Source organism: Oncorhynchus mykiss, chromosome 10 (genome assembly GCF_057628025.1).
Source record: "Oncorhynchus mykiss isolate SJ-2025 chromosome 10, ASM5762802v1, whole genome shotgun sequence".
Lineage (NCBI taxonomy): Eukaryota > Metazoa > Chordata > Actinopteri > Salmoniformes > Salmonidae > Oncorhynchus > Oncorhynchus mykiss.
The window spans coordinates 764,339-784,748 of NC_143031.1; the positions used below are offsets into that span (position 1 = coordinate 764,339).

A 20,410-nucleotide genomic window follows, 5' to 3' on the forward strand; every position below is an offset into this window, starting at 1 on the left:
ATGTTAGCAACACCTCCACCTTTGCGGGATGAATGGGGGATATGGTCACTAGTGTAACCAGGAAGAGAGGCCTCATTTAACACAGTAAATTCATCAGGCTTAAGCCATGTGTCAGTCAGGCCAATCCCATCAAGATTATGATCAGTGATTAGTTCATTGACTATAACTGCCTTGGAAGTGAGGGATCTAACATTAAGTAGCCCTATTTTGAGATGTGCAATATCACAATCTCTTTCAATCATGACAGGAATATAGGTCTTTATTCCAGTGAGATTGCTAAGGTGAACACTGCCATGTTTAGTTTTCCCAACCTAGATCGAGGCACAGACACGGTCTCCATGGGGATAGCTGAGCTGACTACACTGACTGTGCTAGTGGCAGACTCCACTATGCTGGCAGGCTGGCTAACAGCTGCTTGGCCTGCATCCTATCTCATTGTGGAGCTAGAGGAGTTAGAGCCCTGTCTATGTTTATAGATAAAATGAGAGCACCTCTCGTAACAGTTATAGTAACAGCTGTTGAAGGTTACAATAATAGTTGTTGAAGGTTATAGTAACAGCTGTTGAAGGTTACAGTAATAGTTGTTGAAGGTTATAGTAACAACTGTTGAAGCTTACAGTAACAGCTGTTGAAGATTACAGTAACAGCTCAGTACTTTTCCTAATACCGGCAAAGACTCATTATAGATGTTTTTGTTTATCTTTTGGGGGTAGATCAGCTTTAATCTTGCAGGAAGTTTGTGGTTTCTATCAATTTAAATGTCTGCATCATTTCCAATCCCCCGTATAGTTTTTCCTGTAAATATACACCACATGAACAAAAGTATGAACAAAAGAACATCTCATTCCAAAATCACAGGCATTAATAGGGAGTTGGTCAAACCTCTACTGCTGTAACAGCCTCCACTCTTCTGGGAAAGCTTTCCACTCTACGCTGACCCTTTGCTATGAGCCTCGAAATTGAGCTCAGGTGCATCCTGTTTCCATTGAGCATCCTTGAGATGTTTATACAACTTGATTGGAGTCCACCAGAGGTAAATTCAATTGATTGGACATGATTTGGAAAGGCACACACTTATAAGGTCCCACAGTTGACAGTGCATGTCAGAGCAAAAACTAAGCATTGAGGTCGAAGGAATTGTCCGTAGAGCTCCAAGACAGGATTGTGCCGAGGCACAGATCTGGGGAAAAGTACCAAAGCATTTGAGTAACATTGAAGGTCCCCAAGATCACAGTGGCCTCCATTATTCTTAAATGGAAGAAGTTTGGAACCACCAAGACGTTTCCTACAGCTGGCTGCCTGACCAAACTGAGCAATCGGGGGAGAAGGGCCTTGGTCAGGGAGGTGACCAAGAACCCAATGGTCACTCTGACAGAGCTCTCGACTTCCCCTATGGTAATGGAATAACCTTCCAGAAGTAAAACCATCTCTGCAGTACTCCACCAATCAGGCCTTTATGGTAGAGTGGACAGACGGAAGCCAGTCCTCAATAAAAGGCACATGACAGCCCGCTTGGAGTTTGCCAAAAGTCACCTAAAAGACAACAACAAGATTGCTGATGAAACCAAGATTGAACTCTTTGGCCTGAATACCAAGTGTCACATCTGGAGGAAACCTGGCACCATCCCTACAGTGAAGCATGGTGGTGGCAGCATCATGCTGTGGGGAGTGGCTTCTCTGAATGTCCCTGAGTGGCCCAGCCAGAAGGCAGACTTGAACCTGATCGAACATCTCTGGAGAGACTTGAAAATAGCTATGTAGCGATGCTCCCCATCCAATCTGACAGAGCTAGACATGATCTGCAGAGAGAATGGGAGAAACAACCCAAATACAGGTGTGCCACGCTTGTATCATACCTAAGAAGACTCCAAGCTGTAATCGCTGCCAAAGGTGCTTCAACAAAGTACTGAGTAAAGGGTCTGAATTCTTATGTAAATGTGATATTAAAAAAATATATACATTTACAAAACCTGTTTATGCTTTGTCATTATGGGATATTGTGTGTAGATTGAGGGGAAAATAATAATTTAATAATTTAATCCATTTTAGAATAAGGCTGTAAGGTAACAAAATGTGGAATGTCAAGGGGTCTGAATACTGATAAATACTGATCGTCTTTTCTCATTATCTGCTAAGCCATTACAATTATAACTAGCTATATTGATTTCACCACTTACCATAATGAGATACAAGTTCTGATTCTACATAACATAATGAGATACATGTTTTTATTATACTTAACATAATATATGTTTGTAAACTTACCATTAAGAAGTACCATGATAATTGAGTGTCCATTTGTGTCTCGTTTCTGGAAACTATATGTTGCGTGTCGTTTTTTGGGAAGAAATGCATTCTGGGAAGAAATGCATTCTGGAAAATGTGAACTTTCATAAGCCTTAATAACAGACTTCTATGCCATCTGTAAATACAAATACAATTGTAAAATTATGAGCCTGGTTGGTTTAGTCACAGAAAAAGTAAGCATGATTGGCTGAGATAATGAGTGGGCTAGACATGCCGAGAGATGAGTTCGGCTTGGTCTGCCATGTAACATGCTTCTGTCTATAACATGAGCTGGTCAGTATGTGTAGGTACTCCTTTCTAACGTGGCTTTTTTGAAAGATATCATGTAGTAAAACTGCATGTGTTGCTCTCCACTTTCTGGAGGACCGAGTTTTGAAATCAGTGGAATTAGAGTATGATAGCTAAGGAGATGGAGAAACGTCTGGCGTTTGATTGCAAACATGCCGACGGAGTCGAAAAGGCAACACAGAAGGCTGTTGTATAAAACACCTGTCTCCGGATCACATCTTCAAACAAAGGGCAACCATGGCATCCGTGACAGAGAGGGAGAAGTGTTCATCCATGTACATTAGTAAGATAGTCTAGCTAGCTACCATTTTCAGATATTACACATTTCTAATTTTGTCAAAGTCATTTTCATTTCAAGTTAGTGTACTGGTTGCTAGCTAGCTGACGTTACACGTGTGAGATCTGTGTAGTTATATTTTTTGTATCTCAGAGCCATTAAAATTGATAGTTATAGCCTATTGTTGGCTAGCTAACATTGAACCTGGTTGGTTAGCTAACTGTTGCTTCATGCAGGCTAGTAACCATGAGTTGGGATTATGGTTCTTTGTTTAGCTAGCTAGATACATGTCAAAACAGAATATTCCACTATGCTTGCTTGCTAACCTGGTCTGCTAACTGCTAGCTTGTTTAGCCCCGGCCTACTAACTGTTAGCATGTTAGCATTGGCCTGCTAACTGTCTGAATCGCCGTGTCCCCAGTCAGCCCAACCACTCAGTGGACCCATATGTTCACTTGGCTACGCATGCCTCTCTCTAATATCAATATGCCTTGTCCATTACTGTCCTAGTTAGTGATTACTGTCTTATTTCACTGTAGAGCTCTGCTCAATATACCTTAACCAAGCATGTTGTTTCACCTCCTACATAGGCAATGACATTACCTGGTTTAAACGTCTCTACAGACTATATCTCTCTCATCATTACTCAATGCCTAGGTTTACCTCCAATGTACTCACATCCTACCTTATTTTTGTCTGTATACTATGCCTTGAATCTATGCTATCGTGCCCAGAAACCTGCTCCTTTTACTCTCTGTTCCGAACGTGCTAGACCGCCAGTTCGTATAGCCGTTAGCCGTACCCTTATCCTACTTCTCCTCTGTTCCTCTGGTGATGTAGAGGTTAATCCAGGTCCTGCAGTGCCTAGCTCCACTCCCACTCCCCAGGTGCTCTCATTTGTTGACTTCTGTAACCATAAAATCCTTGGTTTCATGCATGTTTACATTAGAAGCCTACTCCCTAAGTTTGTTTTACTCACTGCTTTAGCACTCTGCCAACCCAGATGTCTTAGCCGTGTCTGAAATCTCCATTGTTAACTATAACATTTTCCGCCAAGATAGAACTGCCAAAGGGGACGGAGTTGCAATCTACTGCAAAGATAGCCTGCAGAGTTCTGTATTACTATCCAAGTCTGTATCCAAACAATTCGAGCTTCTACTTCTAAAAATGCACCTTTCCAGAAACAAGTCTCTCACTATTGCCACTTGCTATAGACCTCCCTCTGCCCCCAGCTGTGCACTCGATACCATATGTGAATTGATTGCCCCCCATCTATCTTCTGAGCTCGTGCTACTAGGTGACCTAAACTGGGACATGCTTAACACCCCGGCCATCCTACAATCCAAGCTTGATGCCCTCAATCTCACACAAATTATCAATGAACCAACCAGGAACAACTCCAAATCCGTAAACACGGGCACCCTCATAGATGTCATCCTAACTAACTCGCCCTCCAAATACACCTCTGCTGTTTTCAATCAAGATCTCAGCAATCACTGCCTCATTGCCTGTGTCCGTAATGGGTCTGCGAACAAACAACCACCCCTCATCACTGTCAAACGCTCCCTAAAACACTTCTGCGAGCAGGCATTTGTAATCGATCTGGCCGGGATATCCTGGAATGACATTGATCTCATCCCGTCAGTAGATGATGCCTGGCTATTCTTTAAAAGTGCCTTCCTCACCATCTTAAATAAGCATGCCCCATTAAAAAAATGTAGAACCAGGAATAGATATAGTCCTTGGTTTACTTCAGACCTGTCTGCCCTTGACCAGTACAAAAACATCCTGTGGCGTACTGCATTAGCATCGAATATCCCCCGTAATATGCAACTTTTCAGGGAAGTTAGGAACAAATATACACAAGCAGTTAGGAAAGCTAAGGCTAGCTTTTTCAAACAGAAATTTGCATCCTGTAGTACTAACTCAAAAAAGTTCTGGGACACTGTAAAGTCCATGGAGAATTAGAGCACCTCCTACCAGCTGCACACTGCTCTGAGGCTAGGAAACAATGTCACCACCGATAAATCCACTATAGTTGAGAATTTCAATAAGCATTTCTCTACGGCTGGCCATGCTTTCCACCTGGCTACCCCTACCCAGGTCAACTGCCCGGCACCCTCCACTGCAAACTTGCCAAAGCCTCCCCCATTCCTCCTTCACCCAAAATCCAGATAGCAGATGTTCTGAAAGAGCTGCAAAAATCTGGACCCCTACAAATCAGCTGGGCTAGACAATCTGGACACTCTCTTTCTAAAATTATCTTCCAAAATTGTTGCAACCCCTATTACTATCCTGTTAAACCTCTCTTTCATATCGTCTGAGATTCCCAAAGATTGGAAAGCTGCTGTGGTCACCCTCCTCTTCAAAGGGGGTGACACTCTAGACCCAAACTGCTACAGACTTATATCTATCCTACCCTGTCTTTCTAAGGTCTTCGAAAGCCAAGTTAACAAACAGATTACGGACCATTTCGAATCCCACCATACCTTCTCCGCTATGCAATCTGGTTTCAGAGTTGGTCATGGGTGCATCTCAGCCACGCTCAAGGTTCTAAACGTCATCATAACCGCAATCGATAAGAGACATTACTGTGCAGCCGTATTCATCGACCTGGCCAAGGCTTTCGACTTAGTCAATCACCACATTCTTATTGGCAGACTCGACAGCCTTGGTTTCACAAATGATTGCTTCGCCTGGTTTACCAACTACTTCTCTGATCGAGTTCAGTGTGTCGAATCGGAGGGCCTATTGTCCAGACCTCTGGCAGTCTCTATGGGGGTGCCACAGGGTTCAATCCTCGGGCCAACTCTCTTCTCTGTAAACATCAATGATGTTGCTCTTGCTGCTGGTGATTCTCTGATACACCTCTACGCAGACTACACCATTCTGTATACCTCTGGCCCCTCTTTGGACACTGTGTTAACTAACCTCCAGACGAGCTTCAATGCCATACAACTCTCCTTCCGTGGCCTCCAATTGCTCTTAAATGCAAGTAAAACTAAATGCATGCTATTCAACCGATCACTGCCCGCACTTGCTCGCCCATCCAGCATCACTACTCTGGACGGCTCTGACTTAGAATACGTGGACAACTACAAATACCTAGGTGTCTGGTTAGACTGTAAACTCTCCTTCCAGACTCACATTAAGCATCTCCAATCCAAAATTAAATCTAGAATCGGCTTCCTATAACGCAACAAAGCATCCTTCACTCATGCTGCCAAACATACCCTCGTAAAACTGACCATTCTACCGATCCTCGACTTCGGTGATGTCATCTATAAAATAGCCTCCAACACTCTACTCAACAAACTGGATGCAGTCTATCACAGTGCCATCCGTTTTGTCACCAAAGCCCCAAACACTACTCACCATTGCGATCTGTACGCTCTCGTTGGTTGGCCTTCGCTTCATACTCATCGCCAAACCCACTGGCTACCTGTTATCTACAAGTCCCTGCTAGGTAAAGCCATGCCTTATTTCAGCTCACTGGTCACCGTAGCAGCACCCACTCGTAGCACGCGCTCCAGCAGGTATATCTCACTGGTCAACCCCAAAGCCAATTCCTCCTTTGGTCGTCTTTCCTTCCAGTTCTCTGCTGCCAATGACTGGAACGAACTGCAATAATCACTGAAGTTGGAGACTCATATCTCCCTCACTAGCTTTAAGCACCAGTTGTCAGAGCAGCTCACAGATCACTGCACCTGTACATAGCCCATCTGTAAACATCCCATCTATCTACCTACCTCATCCCCATACTGTATTTCTTTATTTATCTTGCTCCTTTGCTCCCCAGTATCTCTACTTACACATTCCTCTTCTGCACATCTACCATTCCAGTGTTTAATTGCTATATTGTAATTACTTCGCCACCATGGCCTATTTATTGTCTTAACTTCTTATTTTACCTCATTTGCACTCACTGTATATAGACTTTTTGTTTTCTTTTGTTCTACTGTATTATTGACTATGTTTTGTTTATTCCATGTGTAACTCTGTGTTGTTGTATGTGTCGAATTGCTATGCTTTATCTTGGCCAGGTCGCAGTCTCAAATGAGAACTTGTTTTCAACTTATAAAAAATACATTAAAAAGTAACCATTTCAGTGCAATGTTCATGATATCACTGCGACAAGTGTCGATAGGCATAGCTGGTGAATTCGCTCTGGCTATCTACTCCGATTTCAAAGCATTCTTGTCTAAGTGTGCATAATAACTGATGCATTTACGAACGCTCAACACCCGTTGAATATGGCCGGTGTCAGAAAACGTTGGCAAAAAAGTGTAAATCATTTGTTGCCAGCAGCACAGTTGCAGTCACCAATGCTCTCGATAACATAAAAACAGCCTAACCAGCTCTGCTAGGGTGAGTAAAACGGTGAGTGAGCAGTTCTCTCATTTGTGTCTGGAAGTAGTTAGCAATCTAGCCAACGTTAGCCAGTTAGCTTGACTACTGTTGTTAGGTCAGAACGCTCATCAACTCTACTCCTCGGCCAGAGCGTCCAGTGTGGCTTTGAATGCTCCAGAGTGAAACGCTCTGAATTTACAAATGGACAATCTGGCAATGCTCTGAGTTTACAAACATACTGAGCGCACTCTGAACACACTCTGCCACTCCAGATTAAATTTATGAATACACCCGTAGTATAAACCAGCCTTTAGTCTTGAAATCTTTGGTTATTTAGTACTTGGCCTCACATGTGAATCCTTAAAGAGATGGCTTTAGAGGTTGAGAACAATGCTGAATGGGTGTAGACAAAGAAGAGCTCTCCAGTAGGTGTACCTAAACATTCAAGGCTATTTTCTCAAAAGTGAAGTTACAAGTTTATCAACTTTCAAAGCAGAATTACTTTCCCATTGTTCCTCAACTGCTCTGAGTCTCTACTTTTTTCCAATGTAAAAAACAAAGTTTCAAATATTGTTACATAAACCCGAATTGAGCTGGTTGCACTTTTACGCTGTAGCTGCGACTAAGTAAAACTATTTGTCCTCCAATATTCCACCCGCTAAAACATCCCCTCATCCCAAGTTGGGTTGTCCTCCCAGTGACTGGCTGACCATCCCTGTACACATGGATCCTATGACCTTGAAGAGATAGAGGCCCATCCTTTAAAATGAGCATATGGATCCTAAGACATTTAAGAGATTGGGGCCCATCCTTTAAAAGAGCAGATGGGTCCTAGGGCCTTTAAGAGATGGGGGCCCATCCTTTAAAAGAGCAGATTGGTCCTAGGACCTTTAAGGGATGGGGGCCCATCCTTTAAAAGAGCAGATGGATCCTAGGGCCTTTAAGGGATGGGGGCCCATCCTTTAAAAGAGCAGATGGATCCTAGGGCCTTTAAGGGATGGGGGCCCATCCTTTAAAAGAACAAATGGGTCCTAGGGCCTTTAAAAAAAAAATGTTAAAAAATCTTGCATATCTTAATTTATTCCCACAATTGACGAATAATATGCGTAATAATATAAGCACTTCTATGAAGGATTGTTGTCGATAACAAGGACCGGCAGTAGGAATTGTGTGTGTGTTTGTCATATCAAATTTTATTTGTCACATGCGCCGAATACAACAGGTGTAGTAGACCTTACCGTGAATGCTTAATTACAAGCCCGTATTAACCAACAATGCAGTTCAAAAATATTTACTAAATAAATTAAAGTAAAAAAAAAAGAAAGAAGTAACACTAAAATAATAATAACGAGGCTATAAACAGGGGGTACCGGCACCGAGTCAATATGGAGACTATATACAGGGGGTACCGGTACAGAGTCAATGTGGAGACTATATACAGGGGGTACCGGCACCGAGTCAATATGGAGACTATATACAGGGGGTACCGGTACAGAGTCAATGTGGAGACTATATACAGAGGGTACCGGTACGGAGTCAATGTGGAGACTATATACAGGGGGTACTGGCACTGAGTCAATGTGGAGGCTATATACAGGGGGTACCGGCACCGAGTCAATGTGGAGACTATATACAGGGGGCCAGCACAGAGTCAATGTGGAGGCTATATACAGGGGCTACCGGCACCGAGTCAATGTGGAGACTATATACAGGGGGTACCGGCACCGAGTCAATGTGGAGGCTATATACAAGGAGTACCGGTACAGAGTCCATGTGGAGGCTATATACAGGGGGTACCTGCAGAGAGTCAATGTGGAGACTATATACAGGGGGTACCGGCACCGAATCAATGTGGAGGCTATATACAAGGGGTACCGGTACAGAGTCAATGTGGAGGCTATATACAGGGGGTACCGGCACTGAGTCAATGTGCAGGGGTACAGGTTAGTCGAGGTAATTTGTACATATAGGTAGGGGTTTCAGTTTGTATATGTGTGTGTGTTGACGTGTGTGTGTGTGTGTGTGTGTGTGTATGTGTGTATTTACATTTGTATATTTGTGTTTCAATTGTCAGTCGCAGCAGTGCAGAGCGACAGCTCCTGGCACGTCAGGCGGTTGCTAAGCGACGACAGGCCCTTCGAGGCCCTGCCTACATGTTCTCGGATCCGCCCATCAGCCTCACGGATGCAGAACAGCGTTTCCTGGAGGCGGCAGAGTATGGCAATATCCCAGAGGTCAGTTACCATGACAACATTACAGCCCTGTCAAATAAAATACACGTTTATTGGTCACGTGCACAAAATACAGGTGTAAAGGGTACAGTGAAATGCTTACTTGCTAAATCTACTCAACAATGCAGTTCAAGAATAAGGATCAACAATAAGGAACTGTTACCATGACAATGTTACACCCCTGTCAGTTAACTTATAAGAGTCTAAACCCTGTCTAAGCTGGGGAAGGGGTTCTACTAAGCTATATGGAATTGTTTTAAGAAGGTCATACCAAGGATACTTTTGATTAAGAAGACTCCTTAGAGTATCCCAAATCAGCCCATACAAACTTATTGAATAACAGATTCACCAAATGGAACAACAGCTACAGTCCCCCCTCAAAAAATCTAAAGGAAGTTTGTTATGAAGTGTCTGTACTATATCTGAGAGATAAGAAAGATCAGGAAACATTACATTTTTTCAACTGGCATGGGGGACATTCAGATGAGTCTTGTGAGTCCTGTGGGCATTCTCGAGCAAAACACCAAAATGTACAGTATAGTCTCACATTTCCACAGAGGGGTCATATACAGTTAATCGGAAGGTATTCAGTCCTCTTGACTTTTTCTACATTTTGCTGCGTTACAGACTTATTCTAAAATGTATTAAATTGTGTTTTTCCGTCATCAATCTACACACAATACCCCGTAAGCAAAAACGGGTTTTTAGAAAATGTAGCTAATTTATTCAAAATAAAAAATAAATATTCAAACCCTTCACTCAGGACTTTGTTGAAGCACCTTTAACAGTGATTAAAGCCTTGAGTCTTCTTGGGTGTGGCGCTACAAGCTTGGCACACCTGTATTTGGGGAGTTTCTCCCATTCTTCTCTGCAGATCCTCTCAGCTCTGTCAGGTCGGATGGGGAGCGTCCCTGCACAGCTATTTTCAAGTCTCTCCAGAGATGTTTGATCGGGTTCAAGTCCAATCTCTGGCTGGGCCACTAAAGGACATTCAGAGACGTGTCCCAAAGCCACTCCTGTGTAGGTTTGGCTGTGTGCTTAGGGTCGTTGTCCTGTTAGAAGGTAAACCTTCGCTGAAACATGCATGAGAGCATCAGCTGTTTCGGGAAAGACTGGGTGATCACACTCTCTGCAGTCGATGTGAGTAAGACCTTTAAACAGGTCAACATTCACAAGGCCACAGGGCCAGACGGATTACCAGGACGTGTTACTGCGAACACGCGTTGACAAAGTGGCAAGTGTCTTCACTGACATTTTCAACCTCTCTCTGTCTGAGTCTGTAATGCCAACATGTTTTAAAACCTCTTCGGGCTAGGGGGAACTATTTTCATGTCTGGATGAAAAGCGTGCCCAAAGTAAGCTGCCTGCTACTCAGGCCCAGAAGCTAGGATATGAACGTAATTGGTTGATTTGGATAGAAAACACTCTAAAGTTTGTAAAACTGTTAAAATGATGTCTGTGAGTTTAAAACTCTTTAGAGATACTGGTTCCCAGTTGGGAACCAACCCTCCCACGTTCAGCTGGAACGGTGGCACATGGAACGCAAAAATATTCTTAGAAATATTTAACCTCCACACATTAACAAGTCCAATAGCTCAAATGAAAGATAAACACCTTGTTCATCTAGCCAGCAAGTCAGATTTCTAAAATGTTTTACGGCGAAAACATAGCACATATAGATGTCAAACCACCAGACACAGCTCATTTGAATAGCCAAAACATGCAATCAACAAACGCAGGATTAAAAAATAAATCATTCACTAACCTTTTGAAAATCTTCATCAGATGACAGTAATAGGACATGTTACACAGTACATTTTTTTTTTTAAATAATATGCCATTTATATCCATAAATGTCCATTTACATTGAGTTCATGTTCAAGATAACGTAAATAGACATCATAAACTTTGACTAAATATACATGTTCTACATATAGTTAGAAAGATACACTGCTTCTTTATGCAATCGCTTTGTTACATTGATTTTTAACGTTACAGAAATCGCACACTATTCAATATTCTGAGACGGCGCTCAGATATAAGCTACATTTCTCCGTAATGTTGGAGTCAACAGAAACACAGATTTCAGCATAAATATTCCCTTACCTTCGATGGTCTTCATTCAGAATGTTCTGGAAGGCTTCATACTTACCCAATACATCGTTTGGTTTCAAGTCTTGTGTCTTTGTATTAGCTACTGCTAATAACATCAGCTGAAATGCACCCAAAATGTCCTCTGGTCCAGAAAGGTTGCGCATCAAAACTTCAAAATGACATATTATATGTCGACTAAACAGGTCAAACTAAGTACAGAAGCAAGCTTTATGATGTTTTAAACACACAAAACAAATTTCAATTCAACCGGTCATCGTTAGCTCTTCCCAGAAGTGCTGGAACAAAGGAATGACCGGGACCAATTCGCGCCCCAACGCACAACATATTTTCTCATGGCACACACTAATTTCACTCCCATAGGGCCAATTCTCGCGCGATTTGAACGATTAAAAGCTCTACTGAATGAGGACATCTAGTGGAAGACATAGAAAGTCTCCCCAGATTCATAACTGGTTGGGAAGGGTGGGGGCGATGACGTCAAAGTTGCTCCGACTTTCATGACCACAAAAACTAGTTTGGAAGAATGCCTGCCCTGTGAGTTCTGCTATACTTACAGACATAATTCCAACGGTTTTAGAAGCTTTAGAGTGTTTTCTATCCAATAATAATTATTATATGCATATATTAGCAATTTTTGACAATTTGTTTTTTCAGTTTACTAGGGGTACCCAATTCCTCCAAAGGGGGCATAAGTCAGCCATATCCTCAACAGGTTTTTTAACAGAACTTATTTGGCAGGCGAAACCCAGAGGACAAACTGTCCAGGAATTTTATTTTTTGAGGTGACTGTGTTTTCAATTGGTTTTCTATGTGAATCTAGATTTCTGAGGTATGTGGTTGCAGTTTCTATGGCTTCCACTAGATGTCAACAGTCTCTAGAAATTGGTTGACTTATTGACTTACAGAAAACGTTTGACCTCTGTCATTGCCAAAAAAGAGTATATAACAAAGTATTGAGATAAACTTTTGTTATTGACCAAATACTTTTTTCCACCATAATTCGCAAATAAATTCATTAAAAATCCTACAATGTGATTTTCTGGATTTTTTTTTCTAATTTTGTCTGTCATAGTTGAAGTGTACCTATGATGAACATTACAGGCCTCTCTCATCTTTTTAAGTGGGAGAACTTGCACAATTGGTGGCTGACTAAATAATTTTTTGCCCCACTGTAGTCTTGAGTTAATTCGGGAAACGGTAACTCATTAAACAAACTTTTTCCATGGTGCCCCAAGATACTAATTGGTTGATTGTTATATGATTAATTTAATCACATAATAATTCAACATAGTTAATTATTTGATAAATCGCATGTCATCACATTAATGATAGTCACGTCATGACAGGTCATAATAGTTTGAAGGCAGTTCGGAAGCTACAGACGATTTTGTGAGAAGACTGATTTTCGGGATGTCTCATGGTCTCACAAACACCGCTGTAGCTCTATCACGTTTCACTGCAGATGCGGAAGTGTTACATCGGCAGATGCAGTGGATTGAGACGCATTCCAATGCAAAACGAGCAATATTTCTCGTTTAAACTGACAGATTTGTATGGGGAATTTTTTATTTTGCCAAATAGATTTTCCATGGGTGCTTGGACATTGACCTTAACATGATATTACAGACCTTTACCATAAAACTCTTTATAATGCCAAATTATACAGGGGACTTTAGTTTAATGTCACCACAGTGCGTTGTGTATCTGTTTCAGACATTGGGACCAGGCTTAAATTCACCACAGGGCATTATATCGCTGTTTTTTAACCAGCATTTACTTCTCCCACGAGGTGCGACGCATGGTCCTACACATGCCCAGTCTCAACGTCAACGCAGTAGACTACATGGGCCAGAATGCATTGCAGCTGGCGGTGGCAAATGAGCATCTAGAGGTGACTGAGCTGCTGCTTGGGAGAGTGGAGCTATCCAGGGTGGGAGACGCTCTGCTACTGGCCATCAGTGAGTGATTGGTTGATTGATGATTGATAGAGAGAGAGAGAAAGAGAGAGAGAGATACACTTACTCCATTACTCTCTGTGTGTATCCTAGGTAAAGGTTATGTACGTATAACGGAGGTGTTGCTAGGCCACCGTTCGTTCAGTGACGCGCAACGCCTGACAGCAAGCCCTGCCCAGGTGGACATGTTGGATGACTTCTACGCTTATGATGAGGATGGGACACGGTGAGAGGGGTGTGTGTGTGTGTATGTGTGTGTGTGTGTAATGCTTGTCTGTCTGTTTTTGTGTGTGTGTCTATGTACGTGTATGTCTCTCTCTCTCTAGTTTCTCCTGTGACGTGACCCCAGGGATTCTAGGCCTAGCGTTGGGCCAGTAACCTAAAGGTTGCTAGCTCGATCCCCGAGCTGACAAGGTAAAAATCTATCAATCTGCCCCTGAACAAGTAGTTCACCCACCGTTCCTAGGCCATCATTGTAAATAAGAATTTGATCTTAACTAACTTGCCTAGTTAAATAAAAAATAAAATAATAAATTCTAGCAGCTAACACTGAGTGTACAAAACATTAAGAAAACTTATACTCCTAATATTGACCTATTACTCCTAATATTGAATATTGACATTAAGAAAACTTACTCCTAATAGTGGAGAGCAACACTTATGCAGTTTTACTACATGATACATTTAAAAGACTGCATTAAACAGGATTACCTAGACATAAACTAGACAATGTATTATATCTTACATTATTGGCCCAGAATATTTTTGTGTTATTACATACAGCCGGGGAGAACTATTGGATATCAGAGCGCTGGTAACTCACCAGCACTACCAGCACTACCAGCATCACGAGCAGGGATGACTTTTCTGAAGCAGATCCTTTGTTTGCAACCACCAGGGCAATTGAAAGGATTCCAGAAGCCGATCCAAAACAACGCCGGCGAAGGAGTGGGGTTCTAGTCTGATTTAGGAGGCGAAAACACCACCCACCACCTCCGAGTATATTACTCGCTAATGTTCAGTCTCTGGATAACAAAGTTGACGAGCTCAGAGCCCGAGTCTGGAAAGATCCAGAGAGACATCAGGGATTGTGACATACTCTGCTTCATGGAGACATGGCTCTCTCGGAATATACTGTTAGAATCGGTCAGCCAGCTGTATTCTCAGTTCTTTGCGCAGAAAGGAATAAATATCTCTGGTAAGAAGAAGGACAGGGGTGCATGTTTCATGATTAACGGCTCATGGTGTAATTGTGATAGGACTTGAGTTCCTGTATGTTTTCGTTCACCCGATCTAAAATACCTCACAATCAAATGTTGTATTATCTCCCAAGAGATTTCTCATCGGTTATAGCCATGGCCATGTATATCCCCCCTCAAGCTGATACCACGACGGCCCTCAAAGAACTCCACTGAACTTTATGCAAACAGGAAACCATATATCCTGAGGCTGCATTTATTGTAGCTGGGGATTTTATCAAAGCAAATTTGAGAAAAAAGATGCCAAAGTTCTATCAACACATAGACTCGCGCTGCCAAAACACTCGACAACTGTTACTCCAACTTCCGGGATGCCTGTAAGGCCCTCCACTGCCATCCTTCGGCAAATCTGACCACGACTCCATTTTGCTCCTTCCTTCCTATAGGCAGAAACTCAAACAGGAAGTACCCGTGCTAAGGACTATTCAATGCTGGTCTGACCAATCGAAATCCATGCTTCATGATTGTTAAGACAGGGATTTTGCTTAAGCCCCACCCTCTTCAGCATACAGTTGAAGTCGGAAGTTTACATACACTTAGGTTGGAGTCATTAAAACTAGTTTTTCAACCCCTCCACAAATTTCTTGTTAACAAACTATAGTTTTGGCAAGTCGGTTTGGACATCTACTTTGTGCATGACAAGTCATTTTTCCAACAATTGTTTACAAACAGATTATTTCACTTATAATTCTTTGTATCACAATTCCAGTGGGTCAGAAGTTTACATACACTAAATTGACTGTACCTTTCTTAAACAGCTTGGAATACTCCAGAAAATGATGTCCTGGCTTTAGAAGCTTCTGATAGGCTAATTGACATAATTTGAGTCAATTGGAGGTGTACCTGTGGATGTATTTCAAGGCCGACTTTCAAACACAGTGCCTCTTTGCTTGACCTCATGGGAAAATCAATAGAAATCAAGACCCCAGAAAAAAATTGTAGACCTCCACAAGTCTGATTAATCCTTGGGAGCAATTTCCAAACGCCTGAAGGTACCACGTTCATCTGTACAAACAATAGTACGCAAGTATAAACACCATGGGACAATTCAGCTATCAGCCGCTCAGGAAGGAGGTGCATTCTGTCTCCTAGAGATGATCGTACTTTGGTGTGAAAAGTGCAAATCAACCCCAGAACAACAGCAAAGGACCTTGTGAAGATGCTGGCGGAAACAGGTATAAAAGCATCTACAGTGAGGGAAAAAAGTATTTGATCCCCTGCTGATTTTGTACATTTGCCCACTGACAAAGAAATTATCAGTCTATAATTTTAATGGTAGGTTTATTTTAACAGTGAGGGACAGAATAACAACAAAAAAATCAAGAAAAACGCATGTGAAAAATTGTAATAAATTGATTTGCATTTTAATGAGGGTATATGAACCCCTCTCAATCAGAAAGATTTCTGGCTCCCAGGTGTCTTTTATACAGGTAACGAGCTGAGATTAGGAGCACACTCTTAAAGGGAGTGCTCCTAATCTCAGCTTGTTACCTGTATAAAAGACAACTGTCCACAGAAGCAATCAATCAATCAGATTCCAAACTGTCCACCATGACCAAGACCAAAGAGCTCTCCAAGGATGTCAGGGACAAGATTGTAGACCTACACAAGGCTGGAATGGGCTACAAGACCATCGCCAAGCAGCTTGGTGGGAAGGTGACAACAGTTGGTGCGATTATTCGCAAATGGAAGAAATACAAAAGATCTGTCAATCTCCCTCAGCCTGGGGTTCCATGCAAGATCTCACCTCGTGGAGTTGCAATGATCATGAGAACGGTGAGGAATCAGCCCAGAACTACACGGGAGGATCTTGTCAATGATCTCACGGCAGCTGGGACCATTAGTCACCAAGAAAACAATTGGTAACGCACTACGCCGTGAAGGACTGAAATCCTGCAGCGCCCGCAAGGTCCCCCTGCTCAAGAAAGCACATATACATGCCCGTCTGAAGTTTGCCAATGAACATCTGAATGATTCAGAGGACAACTGGGTGAAAGTGTGTGTCAGATGAGATCAAAATGGAGCTCTTTGGCATCAACTCAACTCGCCGTGTTTGGAGGAGGAGGAATGCTGCCTATGACCCCAAGAACACCATCCCCACCGTCAAACATGGAGGTGGAAACATTATGCTTTGGGGGTGTTTTTCAGCTAAGGAGACAGGACAACTTCACCGCATCAAAGGGACGATGGACAGGGCCATGTACCATCAAATCTTGGGTGAGAACCTTCTTCCCTCAGCCAGGGTATTGAAAATGGGTCGTGGATGGGTATTCCAGCATGACAATGACCCAAAACACACGGCCAAGGCAACAAAGGAGTGGCTCAAGAAGAAGCACATTAAGGTCCTGGAGTGGACTAGCCAGTCTCCAGACCTTGATCCCATTGAAAATCTGTGGAGGGAGCTGAAGGTTCGAGTTGCCAAAAGTCAGCCTCGAAACCTTAATGACTTGGAGAAGATCTGCAAAGAGAAGTCGTACAAAATCCCTCCTGAGATGTGTGCAAACCTGGTGGCCAACTACAAGAAACGTCTGAACTCTGTGATTGCCAACAAGGGTTGTGATTGCAAACAAGGGTTTTGCCACCAAGTACTAAGTCATGTTTCGCAGAGGGGTCAAATACTTATTTCCCTCATTAAAATGCAAATCAATTTTTTTTTTCTTTACTTATTATTATTTTTTTGAATTTTACCCCCTTTTTCTCCCCAATTTCATACTATCCAATTATTAGTAGTTCCTATCTTGTCTCATTGCTACAACTCCTGTACGGGCTCAGGAGAGACGAAGGTCGAGAGTGCATCCTCCGAAACACAACCCAACCAAGCCGCACTGCTTCTTAACACAGAGCGCATCCAACCCAGAAGCCAGCCGCACCAATGTGTCGGAGGAAACACTGTGCACCTGGCGACCTTGGTTAGCGTGCACTGCGCCCGGCCCACCACAGGAGTCACTGGTGCGCGATGAGACAAGGATATCCCTACCGGGCAAACCCTCCCTAACCTGGACGATGCTAGGCCAATTGTGCGTCGCCCCACGAACCTCCCAGTTGCGGCTGGCTGCAACAAAGCCTGGGCGCAAACCCAGAGTCTCTGGTGTCACAGCTAGCGCTGCGATGCAGTGCCCTAGACCACTGCGCCACCTGTTTATTACCAATTTATAACATGTTTGACATGCGTTTTTCAGGATATTTTGTTGTTGTTATTCTGTCTCTCAATGTTCAAATAAACCTACCATTAAAATTATAGACTGATAATTTCTTTGTTAGTGGGCAAACGTACAAAATCAGCAGGGGATCAAATACTTTTTTCCCCCTCACTGTATATCCACAGTAAAACAAGTCCTATATCGACATAACCTGAAAGTCTGCTCAGCAAGGAAGAAGTCACTGCTCCAAAACCGCCATAAAAATGCCATACTACGGTTTGCAACTCCACATGGGCACAAAGATTGTACTTTTTGGAGAAATGTCCTCTGGTCTGATGAAACAAAAATAGAACTGTTTGGCCATACTGACCATCGTTATGTTTGGAGGAAAAAGGGGGAGGCTTGCATGCTGTAGAACACCATCCCAACTGCGAAACACGGGGGTGGCAGCATCATGTTGTGGGGGTGCTTTCCTGCATGAGGGACTGGTGCACTTCACAAAGTAGATGGCATCATGAGGCAGGAAAATGATGTGGATATATTGAAGCAACATCTCAAGACATCAGTAATGGAGTTAAAGCTTGGTTGTTAATGGGTCTTCCAAATGGCCAATGACCCCAAGCATACTTCCAAAGTTGTGGTAAAATGGCATTAATAAGTACAACAAAGTCAAGGTATTGGAGTGGCCATCACAAAGCTCTGACCTCAACCCTATATACATTTTGTGGGCTGAACTTAAAAAGCATGTGCGAGCAAGGAGGCCTACAAACCTGACTCAGTTACACCAGCTCTGTCAGGAGGAAGGGTCCAAAATTCACCCAACTTATTGTGGGAAGCTTGTGGAAGGCTACCCAAAAAGTTTGACCCAGATTAAACAATTTAAAGGCAAAGTTACCAAATGCTAATTGAGTATATGTAAACTTCTGACCCACTGGGAATGTGATGAAAGAAGTTAAAACTGAAATAAATCACTCCCTCTACTATTATTCTGACATTTCACATTCTTAAAATAAAGTGGTGATCCTAACTGGGATTAAACGTCAGGAATTGTGAAAAACTGAGTTTTTAAATGTATTTGGCTAAGGTGTATGTAAACTTCTGACTTCAACTGTAGTCAAAGCTTTCCTTAAGTTTGGGTCACTAACAGTGGTCAGATATTCTGCCACTGTGTACTCTCTGTTTAGGGTCAGTCACAGTGGTCAGATATTCTGCCACTGTGTACTCTCTGTTTAGGGTCAGTCACAGTGGTCAGAAATTCTGCCACTGTGTACTCTCTGTTTAGGGTCACTAACAGTGGTCAGATATTCTGCCACTGTGTACTCTCTGTTTAGGGTCACTAACAGTGGTCAGATATTCTGCCACTGTGTACTCTCTGTTTAGGGTCACTAACAGTGGTCAGATATTCTGCCACTGTGTACTCTCTGTTTAGGGTCACTAACAGTGGTCAGATATTCTGCCACTGTGTACTCTCTGTTTAGGGTCACTAACAGTGGTCAGATATTCTGCCACTGTGTACTCTCTGTTTAGGGTCACTAACAGTGGTCAGATATTCTGCCAATGTGTACTCTCTGTTTAGGGTCAGTCACAGTGGTCAGATATTCTGCCACTGTGTACTCTCTGTTTAGGGTCAGTCACAGTGGTCAGATATTCTGCCACTGTGTACTCTCTGTTTAGGGTCAGTCACAGTGGTCAGATATTCTGCCACTGTGTACTCTCTGTTTAGGACCGAATAGCAATTTAGTTTGCTCAGTTTTTTTATTAATTCTTTCAAATGTGTCAAGTAATTATCTTTTGGTTTTCTAATGATTTTGTTGGTTCTAATTGTGTTGCTCTGTGGGGTCTGTTGTGTTAACAGAGCCACAGGACCAGCTTGCTTAGGGGACTCTTCTCCATGTTCATCTCTCTGTAGGTGATTGCTTTGTTATGGAAGGTTTGTGAATCGCTTTGTTTTTGGTGGTTGTAGAATATAATGTCTCTTTTCTGGATTTTGACAATTAATGGGTATTGGCCTAATTCCGCTCTACATGCATTATTTGGTGTTTTACATTGTACACTGAGGATATTTCAGCAGAATTCTGCATGCAGAGTCTCAATTTGGTGTTTGTCCCATTTTGTGAATTCTTGGTTGATGAGCGGACCCCAGACCTCACAACCGGAAAGAGCCATGGGTTTTTATAACTAACTCAAGTATTTTCTTGTCAGATCCTAATTGGTATGTTGAATTTTATGTTCCTTTTGATGGTATATTAGGCCCTTCTTGTCTTGTCTCTCACATCGTTCACAGCTTTGTGGATGTTACCTCTGACGCTGATGTTTATGCCAAGGTATGTATAGTTTGTGTGCTCTAGGGTAGAGATGTCTAGATTAAATTTGTATTTGTGGTTCTGGCAACTGGACCAGCATTTTTTTTGTCTTACTGAGATATACTGTCAGGGCCCAGGTCTGACAGAATATGTGTAGAAGATCTACGTGCTGCTGTAGGCCCTCC

The 20,410-nt window shown here is 42.6% G+C and overlaps 1 protein-coding gene across 1 annotated transcript in view; it reads left to right on the forward strand.

The window, feature by feature from the left end:
• The window catches only part of trpc6a (transient receptor potential cation channel, subfamily C, member 6a), a 54,544-nt gene that overhangs the window by 5,715 nt on the left and 28,419 nt on the right, over window positions 1–20,410 (forward strand). Inside the window, exons 2-4 of the mRNA XM_021617324.3 lie at window positions 9,297–9,456; window positions 13,358–13,526; window positions 13,617–13,749. Coding sequence (XP_021472999.1) covers window positions 9,297–9,456; window positions 13,358–13,526; window positions 13,617–13,749 — 462 coding nt within the window. The remainder of the gene's footprint in view (window positions 1–9,296; window positions 9,457–13,357; window positions 13,527–13,616; window positions 13,750–20,410) is intronic.